Source organism: Protobothrops mucrosquamatus, unplaced genomic scaffold (assembly GCF_001527695.2).
Source record: "Protobothrops mucrosquamatus isolate PMUCROS unplaced genomic scaffold, P.Mucros_1.0 scaffold907, whole genome shotgun sequence".
NCBI classification, from domain to species: Eukaryota; Metazoa; Chordata; class Lepidosauria; order Squamata; family Viperidae; genus Protobothrops; species Protobothrops mucrosquamatus.
Window position 1 is genome coordinate 386517 of NW_015387159.1, and position 23557 is coordinate 410073.

At 37.7% G+C, this 23557-nt stretch overlaps 1 protein-coding gene across 1 annotated transcript in view; it reads right to left on the reverse strand.

Annotated features, from left to right (window-relative positions):
- The window catches only part of LOC107290483 (utrophin), a 133391-nt gene that overhangs the window by 73497 nt on the left and 36337 nt on the right, over window positions 1-23557 (reverse strand). Inside the window, exons 2-8 of the mRNA XM_015819364.1 lie at window positions 20831-20892; window positions 14748-14840; window positions 14002-14079; window positions 12762-12854; window positions 8965-9137; window positions 7844-7959; window positions 6813-6964 (exon numbers count right to left, since the gene is read on the reverse strand). Of these exons, the coding sequence (XP_015674850.1) occupies window positions 6813-6964; window positions 7844-7959; window positions 8965-9137; window positions 12762-12854; window positions 14002-14079; window positions 14748-14840; window positions 20831-20892 (767 nt within the window). The remainder of the gene's footprint in view (window positions 1-6812; window positions 6965-7843; window positions 7960-8964; window positions 9138-12761; window positions 12855-14001; window positions 14080-14747; window positions 14841-20830; window positions 20893-23557) is intronic.

Below are 23557 nucleotides of genomic sequence, written 5' to 3' on the forward strand. Positions count from 1 at the left end.
TCTTTGTGGCAGCCCCTGAGATATTGGAACACTGCTATCATGTCCCCCCTCGTCCTTCTCTTCGTTAAACTAGACATACCCAATTCCAGCAACCGTTCCTTATATGTTTTAGCCTCCAGTCCCCTAATCATCTTTGTTGCTCTTCTCTGTACTCTTTCTAGAGTCTCAACATCTTTTTTACATCATGGTGACCAAAACTAAAGCATCATGCTGTTTGTATCTTCTTGAAAAAAAGCGTGTTTTTCTAATAGGATGTTCTTATGGGACCATGACACAAGCAGTAACCACATACAAAACAGCATGTTTGGTGGGGGAGGGGGGGGAATCTTAGAAGCTCAGCATAATTAACTAGAAACCAAATAGATGGGTACTATTGTTATGACTGTCTATGGAGATTCTCAGTCACCCAGGTCATGGTTATTCCAAAGGTGCTTTCTTCAAGAGGCAACTGGACTTTCTTTGTTTTTCCTTGAAGACATTTAACTTCTTACTCAAGAAGCTTCTTCAGTTCAGAACTGAGCTTCAAGAAGCATCTTCAAGGAAAAACAAAGAAAGTCCAGTTGCCTCTTGGGGGGGGGGACATATAGTTACGATTGTTGTTGTCCTTTGCTGACAGTATACATATCTATTGTTACTATTTCCAGTTGGGTTTTTTTTTAAAGTTTCTAACCTTGTTAGTTGCCCAAAGTTGCTAAAGTTACAAGATAAATGGCCATATAATAAACAAAGAAAAGGTTAACTCATGCATTCATGTCCATATGTTTTAGAATTTCCAGACCCCAAACATCTCCACCCTAATTCTATACATCTGAACATCCCCCTAAAGGAAGGTGTTTAGCACCAAAAAAATGATACATTCTATTTATGAGAATTTACAATCATTGGCTAGGGCAGTGGTGGCGAACCTGTGGCACGCGTGCCAGAGGTGGCACTCAGAGCCCTCTCTGTGGGCACACAGGCCATGCCCTGGAGATGGCAACCGTCCCTCTTCAACCAGCCGCCTGCTAACTCGCCAAAGTCCCACATGGCCGGATGCATCCCAGCACCCATGCGCTCGCTGGCCTCTGTGTGCAGAGGTCGATGGTGTCAGGTAGCAGCCGCCCCTGCCACACCTTGCCCTGTGACAATGGCACCCCCGCCCTGCTTCGCCTTGCCTCGCCTCACCCCGCAGGACGAGCCTCCTGCCCACTGCCCCACCTGGCAGAGACCCCCTGGATCTCTCCCAACCCTGCCCAGCCCCCACAGGCGTCCCTCCCCACGAGCAACATCGAGGTGATCACACCCACCTTGGCCACTCCCACCCAATCTGTCATGACCACCACAGCCATGCCCACCCAGTGGGCCATGCCCACCTGGCACCCGGCGATAAATAAGTGGGTTTTGGGTTGCAGTTTGGGCACCCAGTCTCTAAAAGGTTCTCCATCACTGGGCTAGGGAATAAAAGTTGTTTGGGGAACTTTACTTTCATTTTCAGGATTCTAATCATATTCCTTTCATATAACCACTTTTTCTATTATTGCAGAATAGATTATATATTTACACTATAGAAGGACTGATTCAAGAAATAAACCTTCAACTGTGAAGTGAGTTTGTCAGGGTCAGTCCTAAAAGTATTGTATGATATTATATACCAATATTCAGGTAAAAGTAAGACATGTGGAGCCAAATAGAGAAATACGTTGGACTCCATTTCCAATGTTACTTATATTGGCACCTGTTTTATATATATAGTGAAATTACTAGCAAAGTCCAGGGGAACCTCAACTTCTGTTAAAGTAATAGCTAGTGGAGTAAATTTATCAAAAGACATGTCATGCTCTATTTTCTAAAAAGAAATAGAATAATTGGCAAAAGAATTCACATGGAGTCAATAGAAAAGGAAAAAGTCACACATAAATATAAAAAAGTAATAAAAACACAGCTTTATCTGGATAGATCATTTCCTACTTCAGTCTAAGAAACTATTTTTAAACACTCAAAGGGACAGAAGTGGGAACTGCCCTTACAGATCCATGGAGAAATCCTTTATTTTAAATACAACCCTGTCTATATAAATTTCAAAACAAATGCAACTCAGTGTTCTAAAACTGCTGGAGAGAAAGATTATTTAAGAGTCACTTGTAACAGCAATGTTCTGTGTAGCTCACACTGAAAATTGATATCATAGCTCAATATGTTTTATAAGTACTACACTATGTAGAGACTTCATCTGTAAAACATATCCTATCTATTTCAAGTATGAATGTCTATCATAAATCAAGTTTCCGGATGCCTAAGCATGGTATGTAACCACAAACCTGCTTTCAGCTAGGATCTCTGACAAGTGCCTGGCAAAAATCCCTTCAGATATTTCAAACACTTTAAATAGTACACAGACTGAATGTTCTTCAACTAGTCTAACAAAAAGCAAGATGTTAGCATGTGGCAGTAGAAACTTTGTTTATAATTTGTTGGTCATTAGTAAAAGAAGTAAACCATAAATAAACTTCCAAGAATGTCATTAATTTGTGTTTGTTATTTACAAAATACCGAGTGTTACTATGGTACTGTGATTAAATAGGCCTTGTTTGCCCACTTGCAATCTCAAAATTAATGCTTTAAAAATAATGGAATTGTTTAGACTGCTCTTTAGAAGGTCAGATCCTGAAGTTGAAACTTAAGTATTTTGGCCACCTAATGAGAAGGAAGAACTCACTGTAGAAGAGCCTAATGCTGGGAAAGATTGAGGGCAATAGAAGAAGGGGACGACAGAGAATGAGATGGCTGGATGGAGTCACTGAAGCAGTAGGCGTGAGCTTAAATGGACTCCAGAAGATGGTAGAGGACAGAAAGGCCTGGAGGAATGTTGTCCATGGGGTCGCGATGGGTCGGACACGACTTCGCAACTAACAACAACAACTTAGACCCCGAAAGCTTTTTGAACTATATTATAAATCAGAATCATTTCATCTTCTGTTTACTCCTTAATAATTATGAAATCAAACAGCCTTGGGCATTTCATTCTGCCTTGCCTTTTCAAATTTTTAAAAGTATATGTTTAAGTCACAGAATGGCAAGAATCTGATTAGTTCCTTTTAAAATGAATTGGAACATCAAATGCAAAAATGTCCAAGCTAACTGGCTTCATTTCTAACTCTAGCAACTTCTCAAACCAAAATAGAAAAAAATAATTACTACATTTGTGTGCATCAACATTTTATTGTCTCTCTGTGTGTATGGTTATATAATTTCCAGAGCCCTTTGTTTTTTAAGAAAATATATGGCTGCACTGTACTGCAAACACCACAGCAAAATGCCAAGAAAAAAATCTTTATCGTACAAAGTTTCTTATTTGCAATAAAAAGATATCAATGTATCAGACTCCTTATTATGTATTATAAACTGATCGTTTCATTATAATATACAGGTAAATAGGCATTGTTACCAGCTTTTTACTAAGGAGGGAAGGTTCACTAAGCTGTGTTTCTCTGTCTCAAAAAGGTTTAAGATGTGAAGTCTTCAACTACAGCCTGAAGACTTCTAGAAATGCCTTACAATGCCTTGGTAAGGCCACACTTGGAATACTGCATCCAGTTTTGGTCACCACGATGTAAAAAAGATGCTGAGACTCTAGAAAGAGTACAGAGAAGAGCAACAAAGATGATTAGGGGGACTGGAGGCTAAAGCATATAAGGAACGGTTGCTGGAATTGGGTATGTCTAGTTTAACGAAGAGAAGGACAAGGGGGGACATGATAGCAGTGTTCCAATATCTCAGGGGCTGCCACAAAGAAGAGGGGGTCAAGCTATTCTCCAAAGCGCTTGAAGGCAGGACAAGAAGCAACGGATGGAAACTAATCAAGGAAAGAAGCAATCTAGAACTAAGGAGAAACTTCCTGACAGTTAGAACAATTAACCAGTGGAACAACCTGCCTCCAGAAGCGGTGAATGCTCCAACACTGGAAGTTTTTAAGAAGAGACTGGATAGCCATTTGTCTGAAATGGTATAGGGTTTCCTGCCTGAGCAGGGGGTTGGACTTGATGACCTCCAAGGTCCCTTCCAACTTTTTTATTATTATTATTATTATTATTATTATTATTATTATTATTATTATTATTATTATTATTATTATTATTATTTGAAGTCCACACATCTTAAAAATTACTGAAATTGAGAAACACTGCACTAAGCCAATCAAAGACTTGACACCTTTTATTTCTATATTTATAATAGGAAACAGTCATAAAATTACTTCACAAAAGTTTGGTGTCATCTAATTTTAGCTATGCAATGGCAAAATGGATTTTGGAAATTGCAAAACATGTTTGAAGGCTTACTGGAGTGTCCTCAGATGGCCTATGCCTATTATATACAGGGAACAGCTAGCAAAATTTCAATACTTTCAACTGTAGAAGATCTTGGTGATGGAAAGTTAAATGCAAATTTTTTTTTCTTAAAAAGGAAGAAAAGAAGTTAGTGAAAAGAATGGCACAAATCACTGCCACAAAGAGAAGATTACAAGTAGCCACATTTCAGGTATAGAAAAGCGGTCTGAGAGAATTAAGATGACCCAATTACTGTGACAATTCAAAGAAAGTCACAATAATCAAGACTGAAAATAAGAGGATGAACTAATGGTTAATAAATCAAACTTTTAGGGTGGAATAAAAATATACTATAAAATTGAGAGGAAAAAGATAAACAGCAACTTTACTGTAGTATAACAAAGTGATGTTGAAAAAGCTGAGAAGGGGGAAGAATTTTTTTTTTTTGAAGAAATGTAATGAGGTAGAGGGGAATAACAAACACCAACAAAAGAGGGAAGGAGAAAATTAAGTACATGCAGGAAGTCATTGATTTGCTATATAAGATGAGGGCTTAATACTAAACCCGTAAAAGCTTTACACCAAGTACCTTCCCAAACATAATTGTTTGTTCAATCCTGACTGCACACCATGTACTGTATCAGCTGATATCTATCCACAAACAAGAAATACCACAAAAACTGGGTGGGGGGAATTGCAAAATATGCAACACTGGGGTGCAGCCACTTAGCATGATCTTGTTCCCATACTGAGATAAATACTTTGTATACTTTGGGAGATGCAGACCAAAATATCTACAAGACACCAAGGTGGGGAAGATCTGAAGAGGTTTAATGTAAACAGCCATGCTGGTGTTCATGGAGAGACTGCAACTAAGTCATCTTGTATGGCATATTGAAGGGCTAGCAAACACGTAAAATAATATTTAAGGATGATATCGCTGAGGAAAACATACAAAGCAGCACCAAAATACTAAGAAGTCAGAAATTACTAATCAAATGTATTATACAATAAATGTCCAAACAATATATAGAGAAAAATGAATACTTGTAGATCTGCTGCAAAAATATCACTGAGAAACAAATCGGAGAAGCTCTGTAAAATGAAAATTCTGAAAAGACAATCAGAATCTGTTTATGAGATCTAAGAAGTAGAAAAAACAAGGATGGAATATACTTCAGAATATTAAAATGAAAAATGAAGTGATTAGGGCTATGCAGTGATTCAAAACAAAAAGGTGCTTTGGAACTCAAAGGGCATGCTCTCCCCTTTGTTACTCCTTGTTACTCCTTAAAGTAACAAACACCCCCCTCCCCGTTGCTCCACGGTCTCAAGAAAAGAAGGATTCGAGCAACTGGTGACAGATGTTTTGTGGACATTCTGCCTGCTCCAAAGCATTTTTGTGGCTTAGAATCCAAAGGTCTACTCAGCCCTAGAAGAGATAAAGGGGAAGAATGGATAAAGATAAAGGGGCAAAGGCTGGAATATGATAAACATGCATAGGTGACCAAGAGAAAAAAAAAAAAGAACTGAAGACAGGCCATGAATGTGCAGTGGAAGGAAGAACTGAGAGAGTAAGCAATTTTCAAAAAGAGAAAGGGACTATCAAGAGGAAGAAAGAACATATTCTCATTGGAAGAGAGGAAAAAGAAACAGAGAAAATCCGCTTATGGTAAGTTATTGATCAACAAAGACAAGAAGAAAACAATGTGCCCCTTCACTGAAGGAGAGGAGGCCCTGCGTGTTCACCAGTGTATTTTCATTTCAGAATCTTACTAACGCCAATAGCAGTATGGATGTAATTATATGGGATAGGGTTTCTGAACCTTGGCAACTTTAAGATGTGTGGACTTCAACTCCTAGAATTCCCAGGTATTCTGGGAATTGAAGTCCATATGTCTTATAGCTGCCATGGTTGAGAAACACCAGTACAGGAGATCTCTGTGAGGGAATATTAATGTACGGACATACATACATATGATAAAACCAATAAATATCAATCACCAAGAGGAAGGTAATAAATAGTAAAAAATTTAATGAGCCGAGCTTTCGTTGGGCCCACCCAACATCATCAGGGCTTTAAAAGTAGTCACTGGGAAAGAGCTTTTATAAGATGTTAACAGCCTGCATCTTATAAAAGCTCTTTCCCAGTGACTACTTTTAAAGCCCTGATGATGTTGGGTGGGCCCAACGAAAGCTCGGCTCATTAATTTTTTTACTATTAATTACCTTCCTCTTGGTGATCGATATTTATTGGTTTTATCATGGATTTACCCAAGAGTCGAATTTTTAGCTTTATAACTTGTTAATACATACATATATACATAAATACAGAATATTAACATATCCTATATATTTTTACCCACTCTTTATATTTTTCTGCGTTCAGTCATGATTCTAAATATTGGTAAGCTGTCCTGGAAAATTTTGGTTTGGGGCATGTATTTTTAAAACTAATTAAATATAGTGCTGTGAAAGAAAAATTATGAGTGATCAATATGCACCCACCTGTATATTTTCTTCACATTCCTTTTTATATTTCCTTGGAAGAGTCTCTACTTCTCGAATATCTTCCAAAGTAACTTGTTGTGGAAGGACCTCAAATAAAGATGTCAAATACATGATCATGGATTTCTTATCAGGAAGCTGTACAGCAACATCTGAAAACAGAGCATATAAATGGGATACTTATTTGATAGCTGTGCAAGATTTCCAGGCTATATAGTTATGACAAAGCCATAAAACTACACTCATTATCTTCAAGTCCATATCCTCACATTAGTTCTCCCCCCACAAAAATATAATAATTCAGCAAAGCAAGTAAAAAACATGAACCACTAAACTGAGAACCATCACTTCTCTATTCTCATGCTTTTACCATCATAACTGTGCTAGCAGATGGATTTAAATCAATTTTTAAAAAGCACAACATAAGTAACTGCGGGATATGCAAACTATCTATTAATGTTTAAACACCCACAACATGGACAGACAAACCTATTTCATGGCTTGGACCTGGGCCCAATTTCATTTATTTTTAAACTTTTTTGACCACTGACAACCCTAAATAATTTGGCTAGCAGTGTGGCATATCACTATAGTTTCCAATCTGCTTTTCACTAAGTGGTTGGTGTTTTAAGAGAGATTAAGGGATAAAACATGAATGCGACTATTTTGCTTCATTTTGTGAAGCAAAATGCTATTTTGTTCATTTATAGTTTACAAATGCAGAGGACTAGTCAATATGAGAACTATGTGTCCATGAAGTCACTAAGAGTTAATTTCGTCCTGATGTTACTTAACTAACCATTCAAAAGTCGTTAAAACCGAACAAGAATAAGTCACTTTGCTATTGAAATTCAGCTGTATAATCTTGTAAGTGTTCTTAAAATCACACAATTGTGCTGCAAAGCTGCATAACCCCACAGGTGAAGGGTCCCTAATTTCTTATCTAGAGCAACACTGCCCCCTTTCATCTCTGATATTCTCTACTTCTAGTAGAAAGGAATTATATAGCAGTTATATTATCATAATTGTACCTTCAGGATCCAGCAATTTTTCTATTCCCAAGCAATTTTTAGCTATGTTGAAGGCATGTTCTAATCTTTCGTGTGGAGCCATTTTGATGACCTTATCCCAGCGGAAGAGCTCAGGTCTAAAAAAATTAGAAGAAAATTAAGTGAATTTAAAAAAACATTCACACTATAAACACTTGTATGCATTACATATAACAATAAACCCAAGTAAATAGCTTATGGAGACATCAAATTCCATACAGTTGCTGATATTTTGTAGAAAGAGAAACAATGGGAAACTACATAACCATTCCCTGGAAATGTAGGCCCCATACTTTAATAAGAAGGCTCCTTCCAAAGAGCAGACTTTCCTAGATGTATTATTTGTTTTTTTCTTCACACTTAATATAAAAACATGGAATTAAGAGTTTGGAGGGCCAATAATACAAGGTGCTGTAATATTCAACAGTGCCTATGTTTTCATAAACACTAAAATGATGGCACTGAAGTACATGTTATGTATAATATGTAATATGTAGCTGTTCCTGTTCTTATTAGAACCCATGTACTGCATGCTGCGTATGAAACGGAACATATTTCAACCATTAAGAATAATTTCAGAGCTGTTCAACTGATTTCAATGATGCCTAGTCCAGATTATATTTACAAGGAATGAGGCCTATGAATCCATATACCCTCAAAAAGAATAATTTTGTTTATGCAAGTAACTGACGTAGGACTTCAATTAGCACATCATTACATTATCAGATTTTCAAGGAAAAAATGTTTATTATGTCTTTCCATGTGAAACTAGAAAAACAGGTATTTGCACTTCATGTTTTCCATGTTTGTTCTTAAAAAAATCCCACAAAAATGATGTTTATTGCCTTCTCACACAAATTAGAATCCACTCTATTAAAACATGCTCTGCTTTCTTTCTACTTAACCTGTGCCAAATGGCTTTAAAATCATTCCAAGCTTTATTTATTGAAAACTACAGCTCTGTAAAAAAATGCTACACTGGCAGCTTTCTTTCTATCATCCCTAGAAACTGTTTTGTTTTGTTAAAATTGTCCAATTTGAAGCAAAATACCCTTTCCCCTCCAATATGAAAATATTACAGATACTGGCAAGCAGTCACCTACTTATGCCTGTGGATCAATGCATTGAAGGCAAGTCCATTTGTCCAGCTGGTGGTGAAATTCAAAACATTAACTTCATTATATGACTTTGTGGACTGCCGCACCCAGCTCAACAGGATCTTTTCACTATTGGTTTGCTGTAATTCTGACATTATATCTTTCATTACATCTTTAACCTAAAAAGAAGTGCCCAAGGTCAATAAAAAAGAATTAGAAGGACTCAAAAAACATTGTCTCAATCTTAGTATTCAAACAACACTGCAAAGTGTTGAATATTAGAAATAGATATTAAATTATGCCATACCACAGCAAATGAAGACTCAAAACATTCTTATCTAATTACTCCATATACTAATTCTTCTGTTTTATTCCTTAATCTAAGTTCTTTGTATCCCTTAATGAGGTTTGTACATTAAGAAAATTCTACCCTGGTTTCCAATCTTACACATCAATGTCTTCCATTAGCCATGGAACCACATTGAATAGCTTTCTTGGAAATTTCTACATGGCCCAGAACATAATCTGATGAGAAATGGTTTCTTATAATTAAAATACAGATGAATTTTTATATTTCATTAGAAGTGTTTAGGATGCCATCAACTGAAAAAGCAGTAGAATTTGGAGGCGGGCAAATTGTTTCATACACAAACAAATCAACCTTGAAGCATCCTATTCTGAGTTTACAACAAATTGTTTTGACCTCACTAGAAGTGTTCAGAGACGTTCCATCCATACCATAAATATTTTGAGCACAGAATACTTCTGAAACAACATGAAAATGCTTCCAATAAGATCAGAACTGGCGTACTGAACTGAAAATAGCATGTTTCAAATTTAAAACATTTTCTACCCCTAGTATAAACCAATCTTGAACTGATAAGGTCTGACAAATAGCTCAAGTTCCTTCTTTAACAGTTGACTTACATATATTGACTTACAAACCAAAATTAGAAAAGTAACATGGATTTAACAAATCAAAATTTATGTTCTGTCCAATATACCTAAATTTTAGATAGAGATTTTCTAATGCAGGGCTGTTCAACTGGTGGTACGCGTACCACCTGTGGTACATTAGCATGTGGCAGGTAGTACGCGGCCCTGCCCAGCCAAGTGTAGTGGGGGAGGGAACGAGCCAGCGCAGCGCAGGACTTACTGCGAGAGAGTCCTCCGGAGCTGCAGAGTGGCTGGGGTGAGGCAAAGGCACCAGGCTCATTTCCGGCTCACCCGGATAAGAAAGGAGGAGGAGGGGGGAGGAGACAGGAGATGCTATAAAAGAAGGCAGTTTGGGCGGGAGAGGGAGAGAGAAAAAAAGATACAGCCTTGGGAAGAGGCAGAGTCAGCTCTAGTTGCACCGAAGGGAAAGAAGGAGGAGGGTGGGGGGAGAGGAGAGGAGATCAAGCAGGTCGGCCATGAGCCGATCTACAACTTTTATGGCAGCCATCTGTGCTGGCAGCAACCAACAGGCAAGAAATGCAGCAGGGGAGGGGTTGCCCTCCACGAGGAATGAAGAAAGGCAGCATCGGCTGGAGGTGAGGCACGGAGGGAAGGAGATGGAGAGTGGAAAGATTCTTATGTGCTTTTGTGACTTTGAAGTTCTGGGATTTGTGCAATGTGGGCTTTGTGTTCTTAAGGAGTGTTTGGCAATTTCTATTTGGCTGATGGCTGATGTCTCATGTTAGCTTCTATTGCTCTGCTATTATTAGCTGTAAGTTTTGCTGCAAGGGATTTTGAAGTATTTTTCTCCTGAATGGATTTTGCCTGTAGCATTCCTTTTCTTATGAATGGAGCCATTTGGGGAGGCTGCCTTAGCCAACAGCCAGTACTTACTACATTTTTTTTCTTCCTTAAGTACCGGCTGCCGGCTCCTTAACTTTCCTTTCTAGCCAATAGCTAAAGGGGAATGCGCCTTTTTAAGCTAGTTCCCTCAGCAGCTTTTCTTTCTGTCTCTGGAGGCTTTTCCTTGTTTGATGAATATAAGAGGGAAAATATTGGGGGGGGGTTTTGTTCAAATTCTTCCTTCAGAAGGAGATGGGAATGAGAAAGAGGGACAAAGGGAAGGAGGGAGGGAGGGAAGGAAGTCCCGCCCTAGCACTTGGCCACCAGCAGCCCCTGCCATTGACTTTGCTTGTCAAAAGGTTGCAAAAGGGGATCACATGACCCTGGGACACTGTGACTATCATAAATATGAATCAGTTGCCAAGCATCCAAATATAAATCACATGACCCTGGGCATGCTGCAATGGTCATAAGTGTGAAAAATGGTCATAAGTCATTTCAGTGCAACTGCAACTTTGAACAGGTTTGGGGTTTTTTTGGTCATCAAGTTTTTGACACCTTGCTAGGTGGTACTGAATATTGCCATATCCTTAAAGTGGTACAATCGGTGAAAAGGTTGAAAAGCCCTGCTCTAATGGACTCAGTGGTAACCTATAGAAATCACTTTAAATACAGTAGATCCCATCTTTATCATATACATAACATCTGGTTCTAATGATATTTCCAGCCCTCATTTCAGATTTACATAAAAATGTATCCTCCTGACCTCTTCCATATATGAAGTAAAGAAATCTAAAGCAGTAGTTTCCCATGTCATTTAAACAAAGGGGCAAACAAACATTTCTTATGTTGTCTAAATGGAGGAAATTCTGATTTATTCAAATTATTAATTCAAAATCTAGCATGCCAATTCTTAACTTTACCTCAATTTTTAATAAGTTCTACTTTATAAATATTACATTACATATGAGACACCATAAGTTACATTATTATTACATGATCTCACTACCCCTCACAAACCACCTGTAATGTCCATATAGACCATCTGTAGTTACAGACCATAGAATGGAAATCATTGTTCTGAACACAGCACACAAAGAAGATGGAAAAGGAAGCCCAAAAATGTGAGTTTCATACTCATTTCAAACCAAAACCTATAGATTAGCACAGGACACAAAGGTCTTTATACGTGACATCTTGGATAGAGTGCACCGGCAAGAAGGGGATCGAATAACAAAATGTGCATCATGATATTGCAATGTGAATTCTGCCATTTTAGCACAGGATTGGCAATGTAGCACACAGGTATGTAAGGGATGGAACTGAAAACTCTATAACCGTGGTGCAGAACCTATGGCACACGTGCCACAGGGGGCACGCAGAGCCCTCTCCGTGGGCACACGCACCGTCGCCCCAGTCCTAGGCCTTCAGCTGGGTTTTATAAAACCTTTTCGCTTTAGGCCTCCACTGCCGTGTGCAAAAAAAAAAAGGTTCAATCAATTTCAACTTCTTGCGGGGGAAAAAAGATCTCGCAAAGTTGGAATTGATTGATTGAACTTTTTAGTCCCACCCAGTCTGCCGTTACCACTGCAACCCCGCCCACCCAATGGGCCACACCCACCGAATGGGCCACGTCCACCCGGCACCCAACAATACATAAGTGGGTTTTGGGTTGCAGTTTGGGCACTCGGTCTCTAAAAGGTTCGCCATCACTGCTCTATAAGTAGTTTCACACTATGTTTCAAGTCATTGCTTAGAGCAGTGTTTCTCAACCTTGGCCCCTTTAAGATGTGTGGACTTCAATTCTCAAAATTCCCCAGAATTCTGAGAGTTGAAGTCCACACATCTTAAAAGGCCAAGGTTGAGAAACACTGGCTTAGAGTACTCAGAATTTCAAGACTGGTTGGTCAGCTGCTATGAAAGTTCTATAGCATCTCCAGCTAATACACAATCAATGCATTCTACTGCGAAATAATGATTCACATTATTCACATGGGCTGAGAAAAAGCATCAAATCTGCTCACCTGCCAGTGCAAAATTATACTCCATAACAATCCAAGTGTCAGCTTGTGATTTCCATCAACAATGTCTGTCCCTCCTATGTTCACCAGATCCACCTGGAAACATTGTCAAACAATGAAAATGTCTTCTTAATCAAAGGCATGCATACTTTGAAGGAACTAGTAGAAAGTGGGTAATAGAAAACCAATGGCCTATCAACTGTTAATCTACTAGAACTCTCACCATAGTTTCTCACATTCCTGGAATCAGCTGTGTAACTTACCATTTAATTGTAAGTGAATAATTCAATTTAGCCAAAATGAAGTAGCTAATTACTATATAATATTCTGATTTTAATATACTGACAGTATGATGATCAATTCAAAGGAATTGATTTTCTTTAAAAAAAATTACACCAGCAGGAAGATGAAAGTGTGTAATATAAAGGCATAATTAATTAATAGAATATAAGCAACTGGCAGTTGTAATCAGGAGGGCTTTTGCACAACTCCAGGTTGTGAGTAAGTTACACTCTTTCCTGAAACAATCCTTACTCAGAGTTACCTATGCTCTAGTTGGGTGGCCATATAAATTTTCATAAATAAATAAATAAATAAATCTATATAAAACTCCTAATCTTTCCATTTTTGCAAAAAAAAAAAAAAGTTCTCATGCTATCAATGCAACCTTTCCATTGCAAATATTTCCAAACTTATTGCTGCAACCACAACATTATTATCAGTAATAAGAAAACAAAGTTTTTACATTTTCCCATAAGAAAAGTTCAGTTACTGAATCAGACATCAGGAAAGACATGTGCTGTGATTGCGTTTAATTCTGCAAATGAAGTCAAGCTAGTATCCAAGTCTAAGAGTAGGCAATATTTAATAGGGTAATTATTTCTTACAAGCCAATGAATCAACATCATCTCTATGAGTTTAATGCACCTGAGAACAGACTGAGGTCTATACAAACAAAATTATAATTTGGCTCAGCTACACAAAATAAATATTTCCAACTATAGCCCCTTAGGATCTTCAAGAACAAGAAATACAAGTTCCTTTCTTAAAGTAACAATCATGCCATATAGCACGTTTTGTTATCTTCAAAGCACAAGCAACTAGGAAAATTGAAAGGAGGCATGTTAAGTTGTACAAATTTTAGTCCACATACCCCTTCTCAAAGACAGAGTTTTCAGAAAACAATTTTACAATTATCTTTTCCTCTCACATTTCAAGGAAAGTGAGCAGTTTAGAAACTTACATTGTTCTGATGTAAAACCTGGAGTACTTTGTTGACATTATTCAAAGCATGGACTCTAGTAGTTCCACGTTCTTTTAGCTTGCAAAAAAAAGAAAAAAGAAAACAATATGCAAATAATGATAAATGTCACAATTAACTTTTCAGGAAAAGCACAGTTAAAACGATGCAGATTTTGGAATATTTACTCTAATTGAACTGAATCCATATACCTTTCCTTTATCCAAGTAATAGGACTGCAACACCCAGCAGTATGCATTATTTTGGAAACATGCGTCAAAACATTTAAAGAGCAATACTGTACAAAAAGTATTACACTGTAGCGAACTTTAGTTATGTGCATACTTTTTCTCTCTTAAAGCATGAGTTTAGCAAAGAACATTTTACAATTTTTGTTTAAAAATTGAAAGCTGGTGTAGAAACAGAATTTACAAACCATGTATATCAATCCTCTTGTTAATGAACTAAATTCAGTGTGAGTAGACTTTTATTTCCAACAGTCCAAGAAATAGGAGTTTTAAAACCTTGACATTTCATCTTGTTTCCCACTGAGGATACTAAAGTTAGCTAAACTAATTGTCACTGTGCAGTATAGACCAGAGTTATTCAACCTTGCTAACTTTAAGATGTTTGGACTTCAACTCCCAAAATTCCCAAGCCAGAATACTGATATTGTAAATGAACAACAGCATAGTACTTTAAATTATCTTTTCAAGATGAGGATGATAATAATGGCAATTACCACTTACCAGTGGCTTCCCTGTTAGCCCTTCTAAAAGATCTAAGAGTTTCCTCCCATCTCGAAGATCTGTGAATATATCCTTTATTGGCTGTTTTCCAAACTATAAAACAAGATACGTAGTTTTTTTAAAAAAACAACTTCTAAGTCCATAATACAACATAAATAAAAAGATAAACTGTAGCCAGATGTCATCTTGAAATACTATTATCTACATATGTTACAGCATTCCAGATTTCTTAGTGTGATTTTTATAACAGGACTGTGCTCATTTTTTCCCCACATATTCCTATTCCCTAAGATGGAAAAGAATAGCACCAGGAGAAAATTGGTACCCCAGGAATGAAAGAGAATAACAGGTTTCTCTTGCAAGGAAATGCTTTGGGGAATTTATTTTAAATACATGGAGACCAGAAAAGTTGCTGTTTATCTAAAACAACATCCATGCAACATCCATCCAACAGCCTCCATCATTATACCACCACAATATCTGCCTTTAATAGGTAGAGAGCAACTATATGATGAAAAACTAGACTTTAAGGAAGGAAATCCAGCTCTCCCCTGCTGAAGTGAAATGCTAACACAGATGGAGCAGATAGAGATAGTCCTCAACTTACAAATATGAGCCAGCAGTGTGCTGCAGCTGCCAAAAAAGCCAACACAGTGCTGGGCTGCATTAACAGAGGGATAGAATCAAGATCACGTGAAGTATTAATGCCACTTTACAATGCCTTAGTAAGGCCACACTTGGAATACTGCATCCAGTTTTGGTCACCACGATGTAAAAAAGATGCTGAGACTCTAGAAAGAGTACAGAGAAGAGCAACAAAGATGATTAGGGGACTGGAGGCTAAAACATATANTGGAACAACCTGCCTCCAGAAGCAGTGAATGCTCCAACAGTGGAAGTTTTTAAGAAGAGACTGGACAGCCATTTGTCTGAAATGGTGTAGGGTTCCTGCCTGAGCAGGGGGTTGGACTCGATGACCTCCAAGGTCCCTTCCAACTTTATTATTATTATTCCTTAACAGTTCATTTAGTGACTGTTCAAAGTTACAACGACACTGAAAAAAGTGACCTATGACCATTTTTCAACTTACGGCCATCACAGCATCCCCATGGTCACATGATCAAAATTCAGATGTTTGGCAAGTGACTCATATTTATAATGGTTGCAATGGCCCGTGGTTGTGTGATCCCTTTTTGCAACCTTCTGACACGCAAAGTCAATGGGGAAGTCAGATTCACTTAACAACCATAGCAAGAAAGGTCGTAAAATGGGAAAAAATTCACTTAACAACTGTCTCGCTTAGCAACAGAAATTTTGGGTTTATTTGTGGTTGTAAGTCGAGGACTACCTGTAACAGATAATTTCAAAGCTTCTGTTGCAAGCTGGCCACGGAATGAAATGTAAGGGAGAAAAGAGAATAATTCGGGCAATGTCATTTCCAAATATGGAAATGTCCTACTCTAGAACTCTCCATGAAAAAAAAAAGTTTCCAGTTTGAGATGAAATGATAAGGTATAAAAGATAAACAAATATTTCCCCCCCAACCCTCATTCCCATCTCAGATTGTCATCCTCTGTAGCCTGAGCAAGCTATATCTGGAAAGATTAAGTGCTACATTATGCAATAAGCAAGAGCTATTTAGGAACTTGGTTCCCTTCTGCATGTCCTTCTTCAATAAGTTCATGATTCAAGCTTCAAAAAGCCTACTTTTTGTAAATAAAGCTCACAAAGGATGCATTCTTCTTTTGGGGGGAAAAGTCTATTACGCATAGCTTGCGCTTTTTCGCTTGCTCCCACCTTTCAGCATGAGTGTTTCCAATCTATCACCAGTTTCTGTTTTCCTTTCTCTATATTAATGCCTTCTAAGTCATCCAACAACGAATTTAACACAAGGCAAAGTCAGTTTGAACTCACACACTCTCAATAGCTGAAGTTTAGACAATCAGCTTACAAAATATCTTAATGCAGAAATACGACCAGGTTCTGGAGGGAGATTATTTAAACTATTGTTGGATGAGAGGTTTTTTTAAAGTTTTATTTATGGGAAGCATCAGTGATGAATAATTTGAAACTCTTTTTTTATTTAATATGTGTCTATTCAGGCAGAAATTTCAGGATCAGACCTATCTGGGCATAGTCATGGCAAGTCACATGAACTAAGTGATGGAATTGTATAAAAGAGCTTAGGGAAAAGGTTTGAGGATAGTAGTCCAATAGGAATTTGGATATTAAATTGTACTAGGAACCTCTAAGTCAGACATGTCAAACACAAGGCCTGGGGGCCGGATGCGGTCCGCAAAGTGGTTTCATGTGGCCCGCGAAGCCATCCTGGAAACAGTGAGGCCAACTAGGAGCCAATGTACAATTTTGTGGTGGCCATCTATGCTGAAACGCATTCAGTCTTAGCTCCATAAGCCCCCCCTGCAGGGCCTGAGAGGAACAGTGAAGCCATGTCAGTGAAGCCAGTGGACCATGTCTTGGCACTTGCCCTGGTCCCACCCCCTTCTGACAGAGACTCTCAGATCTATCCCACTCCTGCCCAGGTCCCCACAGGCACCCTTGTCGCGAATGATGTAGACTGGCCACACCCACCCAGTAGGCCACACCCACTCCATCCACGCCCACCCAATAGGCCGTATCTACCCTGGCCACACCCACCCGGCCCCCTGAGGGCAACTGCAATGCTAATGCGGCCCTCAATGAAATTGAGTTTGACACCCCTGCTCTAAGTTTTGGATCCTAAAATATGTTCATAAACTGGAAACAACCATCATATCCACCAATACAGAAAATTTAGTCTTGTTCCCTAATGGCAGCAAAAAATGGATGTGGAAGGCTAGAAAGACTGTATGTATTCAAAGAGTACCTTAATAAAGCATATTAAAAAGGGGAGAGAATGTAATTAAGAGCTTTAGCTCTTAATTACATTAACTTCCTATCAACTTATTAAACTTTCCTTCTCATCAACTCATAGGAACCAAACATGAAGATTGTTGCTACTAGCTATTTACTATTCAAGAAAGGAAAGATTTCCAGTACATAGATAGAAAACTAATTTCTAATTCATGTTCTGTATCTAAATATGGTACTTGGATATCTTGTGTCAAGATTTTCCATTTGATGTACCCAAAGCATGAGAATTTAATGTGGGAAACGATTGACAAAGCAGAAAGGTCACTAAGCAAGAGAAGAACAGTTTCAGTAAATAAAGTACAGTGCATTTTGCCAGCATCTAAATTTAGTGCACCATCTTAAATGAGAAGTATTTTATTGTGGTTTTCTAGCTGTTTATTTTTCTGCTTGAATTCCTGTTTGCATTCCAGTTATTCAAGAAAGCAACAAATTAAATGTTGTTGAGGCTCTGGAGGAACTGGATATTTGCTCTTTGATATACTTGTGACCAAAACAAAAACAAAAAACAGTTCATTAGTTTATTTACTTATTTTAATGTAAATACAGTACAGGAAAAAGTCATATATAGTTGATTACTTCTAAAACAGAAATGAACAGCACCAACTATATTTACTTCCATGATAATAACTAAGTGAAAACAGCCCTACCTTTCAAAATACAGTTTAAACTGAAAACAACCTGATTTGTAAGGAATTACTATTCAAGTGAAATCAAAGCTCTCAGAATTAGGTTAACACAGTGTCTAGTCCAATCAAAATTATGTGTGTCCCATTTGAAGAGTATGGAAGCATGTCCTGTATTTCTTCATTTTATCCATAATAATTTTGAAATTGTACAGAGAAACCTCAGTTCTAAATAGCTCACACAATGATGCCCATTAAAAAGCAAATCCATATGAGCTACTTCTGGGTATCTTTCTCTTTCTGCAAAATCATTTACAATTAGGTTTTAATACCAGAACTCCAGTTAAAGATTGGCCACAAAGCAGAATGTAAAAATATGATTTCAAGTCCATTTGCAAATTATGAGCAAAATCCCACTAATTTTTCTAGCTGGTGAAACAAACAAGAGGCGTGAAGGCTAAACATCCCTAGAGCAGCTTGGACACTTCAGGGTAAAGAAAAAGTGTACCCTTATGGTAAACTCATTTACACACTATTAATTGTTGAATTATGACTTATAATTTGAGTTTAATCCAAGTTAAACTATCTTTTAACATAAAACAGAACAAAGAGGCTTTTTGGGTAGTCATCTATGTTTTATTTCACTCATTTCAAAAGGTGATAACCTAGGTTTTCTGCACTGAAGCAGATCCTGCATTCCTGCTGTCAAATCCTGCCCTGGTGTCTTCACTGTTGATGAATATTAAGCAGCATTAAAGCAGAGGAGTGCAACATCTCCAGCTGAGGGCTGCACCTGGCCTTTGACTGATGTGCCAAAGCTAAATTTCAACAAGAAGACAGAGAAGCAGGTGGACCAGCATGTAAACTAAATGCCATTTAGTCCCTACTAAATTATACTTAAACAACTTTCTGCATCAGGATCTTTCTTTCTTTCTGGAAGCCAGAACAAATATATTTGTGTTTTAAGGAAGAATAAAGTGATATACTCAGAGGAGACCCAAAGAACTTTTCCAATTTATTTGTTGAGTATCTACGGTGGTTATAGGAATTAAGAGAGAGGAGCTGCTATTTATAATCCAATAAACTGTTCAACAGGTGTAGTTCACTGCATGTGCAGAAGGGGAGGAAGCAAATATTATATTTATTGCTAATACAACCAGTAAACCTTGACTTACAACCACAATTGGGCTCAGAACTTCCATTGCTAAGCAAAAACCATATTCGATGTGCTATTTACAGTAAGCTGTAGGGCATAGGCTACTTTGAGACATAGTGCCATCAACGCTAATATAATATCTAACATATATAGATAAAAAATAGGGAGTGCAAACCCCCAACCTTAGATTTGTGCTATCCAAATTACAGCTACATTCAGTCTCTAACGTATGTCCACAACTGAGCCCCAAATTTCTACTTCTAAGCAAGACAGTTGCTAACTGAATTGTGTTCCCATTTACAACCTTTTTTGCCCCAGTTGCTAAGCAAATCCTTGGAGTTGTTAAGTGAATCATGCTGTGGTTAAGCAAATCTAGGTTCCCCCACTGACTTTCCTTGTCAAAAAAAAACAGCTGGGAAAGTTACAATTGTGATCACGTGACCCTGGGACAGTGCAACTGTCATAAATACAGTTGTCAAGGGCCTACATTTTGATCATGTAACTAGGGGAAACTACAACGGTTGTTAGTATGAAAAATGGTCACAAGTCACTTTTTTCAATATGGTTGTAATTTCAGTCACTAAACAAATGGTGGTAAGTTGAGTATATCTGCTGTCTATCTAAGTCTATCTGTACTCAGGAATGCTATAAAGTCAATGCATACAGATACAAGCAAATCTACAAGGGAACGTCCTATACAAGTTACCGAACCTTGCATTTAACTGAGGTCTTCCTTTTGGATAAAAGGTCATACTGAACACCCATACCCACATCACTGGATATGAAATAACTTTGTTCATTGCTGGAAAAAGCAAAAGATTTACTTTGGAGTTGCATTTCTGACATTGGCTGAAATCCCAACTCAGACTGCTGACAATGCCACGCTGCTCTGAAGGGGATTGTAGTATTTTTGCATGCGGCTTTTAAAAGACAATGAATCAAACATTTGTTTGCAGAAAGGTCAGAATCTCTGGAGAAGGTTCTGCCAACACAGGCAGCTTGCAAGAAACATATAATGTACGCAGTCTATTACTGGGCCCTTTACAATGAAAGGTATTTCAAAAAGTTATGCATTAACCAAATCCTGCAAACTGGAGCTGGGGAAAGAAGGAACTTGGTGGCAAAGAAAATGGCCATTTTAAAAGGGTGATTAGCACAATTAGGTTGCAGCTAATATGAAGCCCTTTTAAAGGAGAAATAGGGAGAGAGCAAAACAAATATTGCTTGGGATCTAGACTTAGAACATATTTTAATCCAATACATAACTGAAGATGCTATGTTTTACTGAACATAACTTAAGCTAGCCTTTTTCAACCTGATGCTCTTGCATGAAAATTCAATACATCTGGTAGGCCAGGGATTAAAGAAGAGCCACTGTGAGCCATCCTTACCTTCGAAAAACGAGTGTTTATCCACTTGGTGAAGGTTTTCTTTTGTACATCTTTGTGTTCATCTAGAAAATAAGACAGTTAACAAATTTAAATATTGTTCTCATTTTTATGCAATGGTATAGCTGTCAAACTTTTCTTCCAGGAAAAGTTATCAAGAAAAAAACAGAGGTTCATCAGAATATGGAGACATGGGGTAACATTTTAGAATGTGGTTTTCAAGCTATTTGATTTTTATAATTCAAGGATAATACATATCCCTATCAGTATGTAAACTGAGTTCATAAAGGAAAGAAATAAGATAGTATTTTCTGCACCTGCTGACCAAACGTTTTCTTACAATTTTCAAAAACAGTTAATCTTTTCGGAAGCAAATTCTGAAGACTGATACTTTATGAAGAGTTCATACAAACTAATTACTAAGAAAGAGTTTTCAAATTCCTGAATTTTACTGGGCTAAAATGTTTCAGACCCTGACACTCTTAACAGGCAATCAGAAAGTCCTCTTAATTTTCTTCCACAAAGATAATTCTCTTAATTGCTTTCCACAAAGAAAGGGGATAGTATTTAAGAGATATCTGGATATTTCACCTCTTCTTCTCTGGATTAAACATTGTTTCCCCCCAAAAATGTGATATCAAAGTTAGATTTCCCTCTATTGAAACAAAACACCGAAATCAATTGTTAGGCTTCTGTTTCTTCTTTGCTTTGGTTCGTTCCTTTTACTTTTATCAAACAGAGGTTTGAGAGGACTAATATTGCTTATTTCAAAATGTGCTTGGAACATCAAATTCATTCTGACATCATCCATTATATTAAGACACAAAGGTCAACATTCTTTTTCACTGGTTCTTAAAATTCCCCTTTCCTTTAATTGCTTAAGGAATTTAGAAATAAAAGTAGGAATTAGCCTGTGGGTTTTCAATCACAAGACCAAGAATGCTGCAGAGTAACAAGCTTCCATTTGCTTGCCTTGGGATTATACTGCTCTATCTATATGCACCAACCCTCACCCCAGACTGTCCAGGCAGAACTGAAGAATTGAACAGCCAAGTTATTCATTGATTTTTATACATTGCCTCATTAAAAAATCAGTCATCCATAAAAACATCATCTAACAAACATAAATAAATCACTGGAGAACCATCATTGCACATCCAAAAGCTTGTGTGAACTGTCTCAACATGCAATTTAAGAGACAGCAGGAGGGATTTTAAGAGATGCCTCTAGGCAGGGAATTTCACAGTAGTAGAATTGAGAAGATCCTGTCCTATAGAGCCATCCTTCCCACACTGGTGACTTAATGTGTGCAGCAGTTTAGTTCTTTTTATCTCCAACTAAAACAATAATCACATTATTTTGTTGCAAATGACAAAAACCATAATCCAATAAGAGAAGTTTTAAGAGACTATATGATATTTATCTACAAATATCGAAAAGGACATAATGTGCTTGTAGGAGCAGACCTTGTCCTATGTTGGAACTGAGAAGAGTTCAAAGACTAGCAGGGATTCAAATTAAAAGAAAAGAAATTTGGCCTGAATATTAAGAAGAATTTAATGATAGTAAGAGCTGTTAAGTACATCAATGGTAGATCCGCCTTCACTAAAAGGTTTTTAAATGGCCATGCTGATGATGATTTTGTTATCCATTCAGTGTGTCCGACTCTTGGCAATTCTACGGGCCGATCTTCCGATTTTGCACTACTTCTTTGAGTTGTTCTATACCAGGGGTAGGCAACCTTGAAGTCCACGAGTCATAAAAGAGCCAAGACTGCCTACCCCTGTTCTATACTCTGGCTGGTGTCAGATTTGATAGTGTCCAGCCATTGTGTTCAGTGGCCTGGTTTCCTTTTACCACTAACTCTTCTCAACATAATTGCTTTCTCTAGTGAATTCCCCCATATGACATGGCCAAAATAAGTGAGATGCAGTGGATTCCTGCGGCAGATGGTTAAACTATATAGCCTATAGTAAAATGCAGCTCATGCATTTTACAATGTCAAGCCTAGGGGATAACAGGCCGGGGAAGGCTACTGTACAACCTTCCATTGTATTCAAAATGGAAATGATGCTCTTAATGAACAATTATGAAACATACATAAGAGAAGGCAGTCTGCTGTTTAAAACATTTAGTTCAGGAGCGGAGAACCCACAGCCAACCTTTAGATATAGGACTGCTGAATTCTAACCCCCCGCCCATCACTTCTAAATGGATCAGTTAGTGGACAGGGACAAAGACAGCTGTGGTTCATCGACATCTGAAAGTAATAACTTCTGAATACCAATAGCTCTTTCTACTTTAAACATTTCTTCATCCAGATGAAACAATAATCTTTTACTTATAGTTTTGGATGGCAGCTATAAGAAAAGCCTACGCAAAAAGATTGTGGGCTGGAAAAGCAATGCTAGAAATCAAGCTCACTGCCAAAAAAGAAAACCCCACCTCTGCATCCAGCAGAGCGCTTCAGTACATTCTGATAACAGGAATTGAGTACTGACTCCCTTCCTCGTTGACCGCCATCACAACAGTAACTTTGGAGAACTAATTAGCCCGCTTCAAACTACAATATATTCAACAAAATCCTAATGGGTGAGAAGCCCAAAACTAAATTCATTCTCCTCTCTTTGTTTTCTCTTTCCCTGATATGTTTTTCTTCTTTGGGGAGACTTATTTAAAGTCCAATTTGCCTTATAACTTTCAAGGCAGACAGGTTTAGTTTTGTTTTTA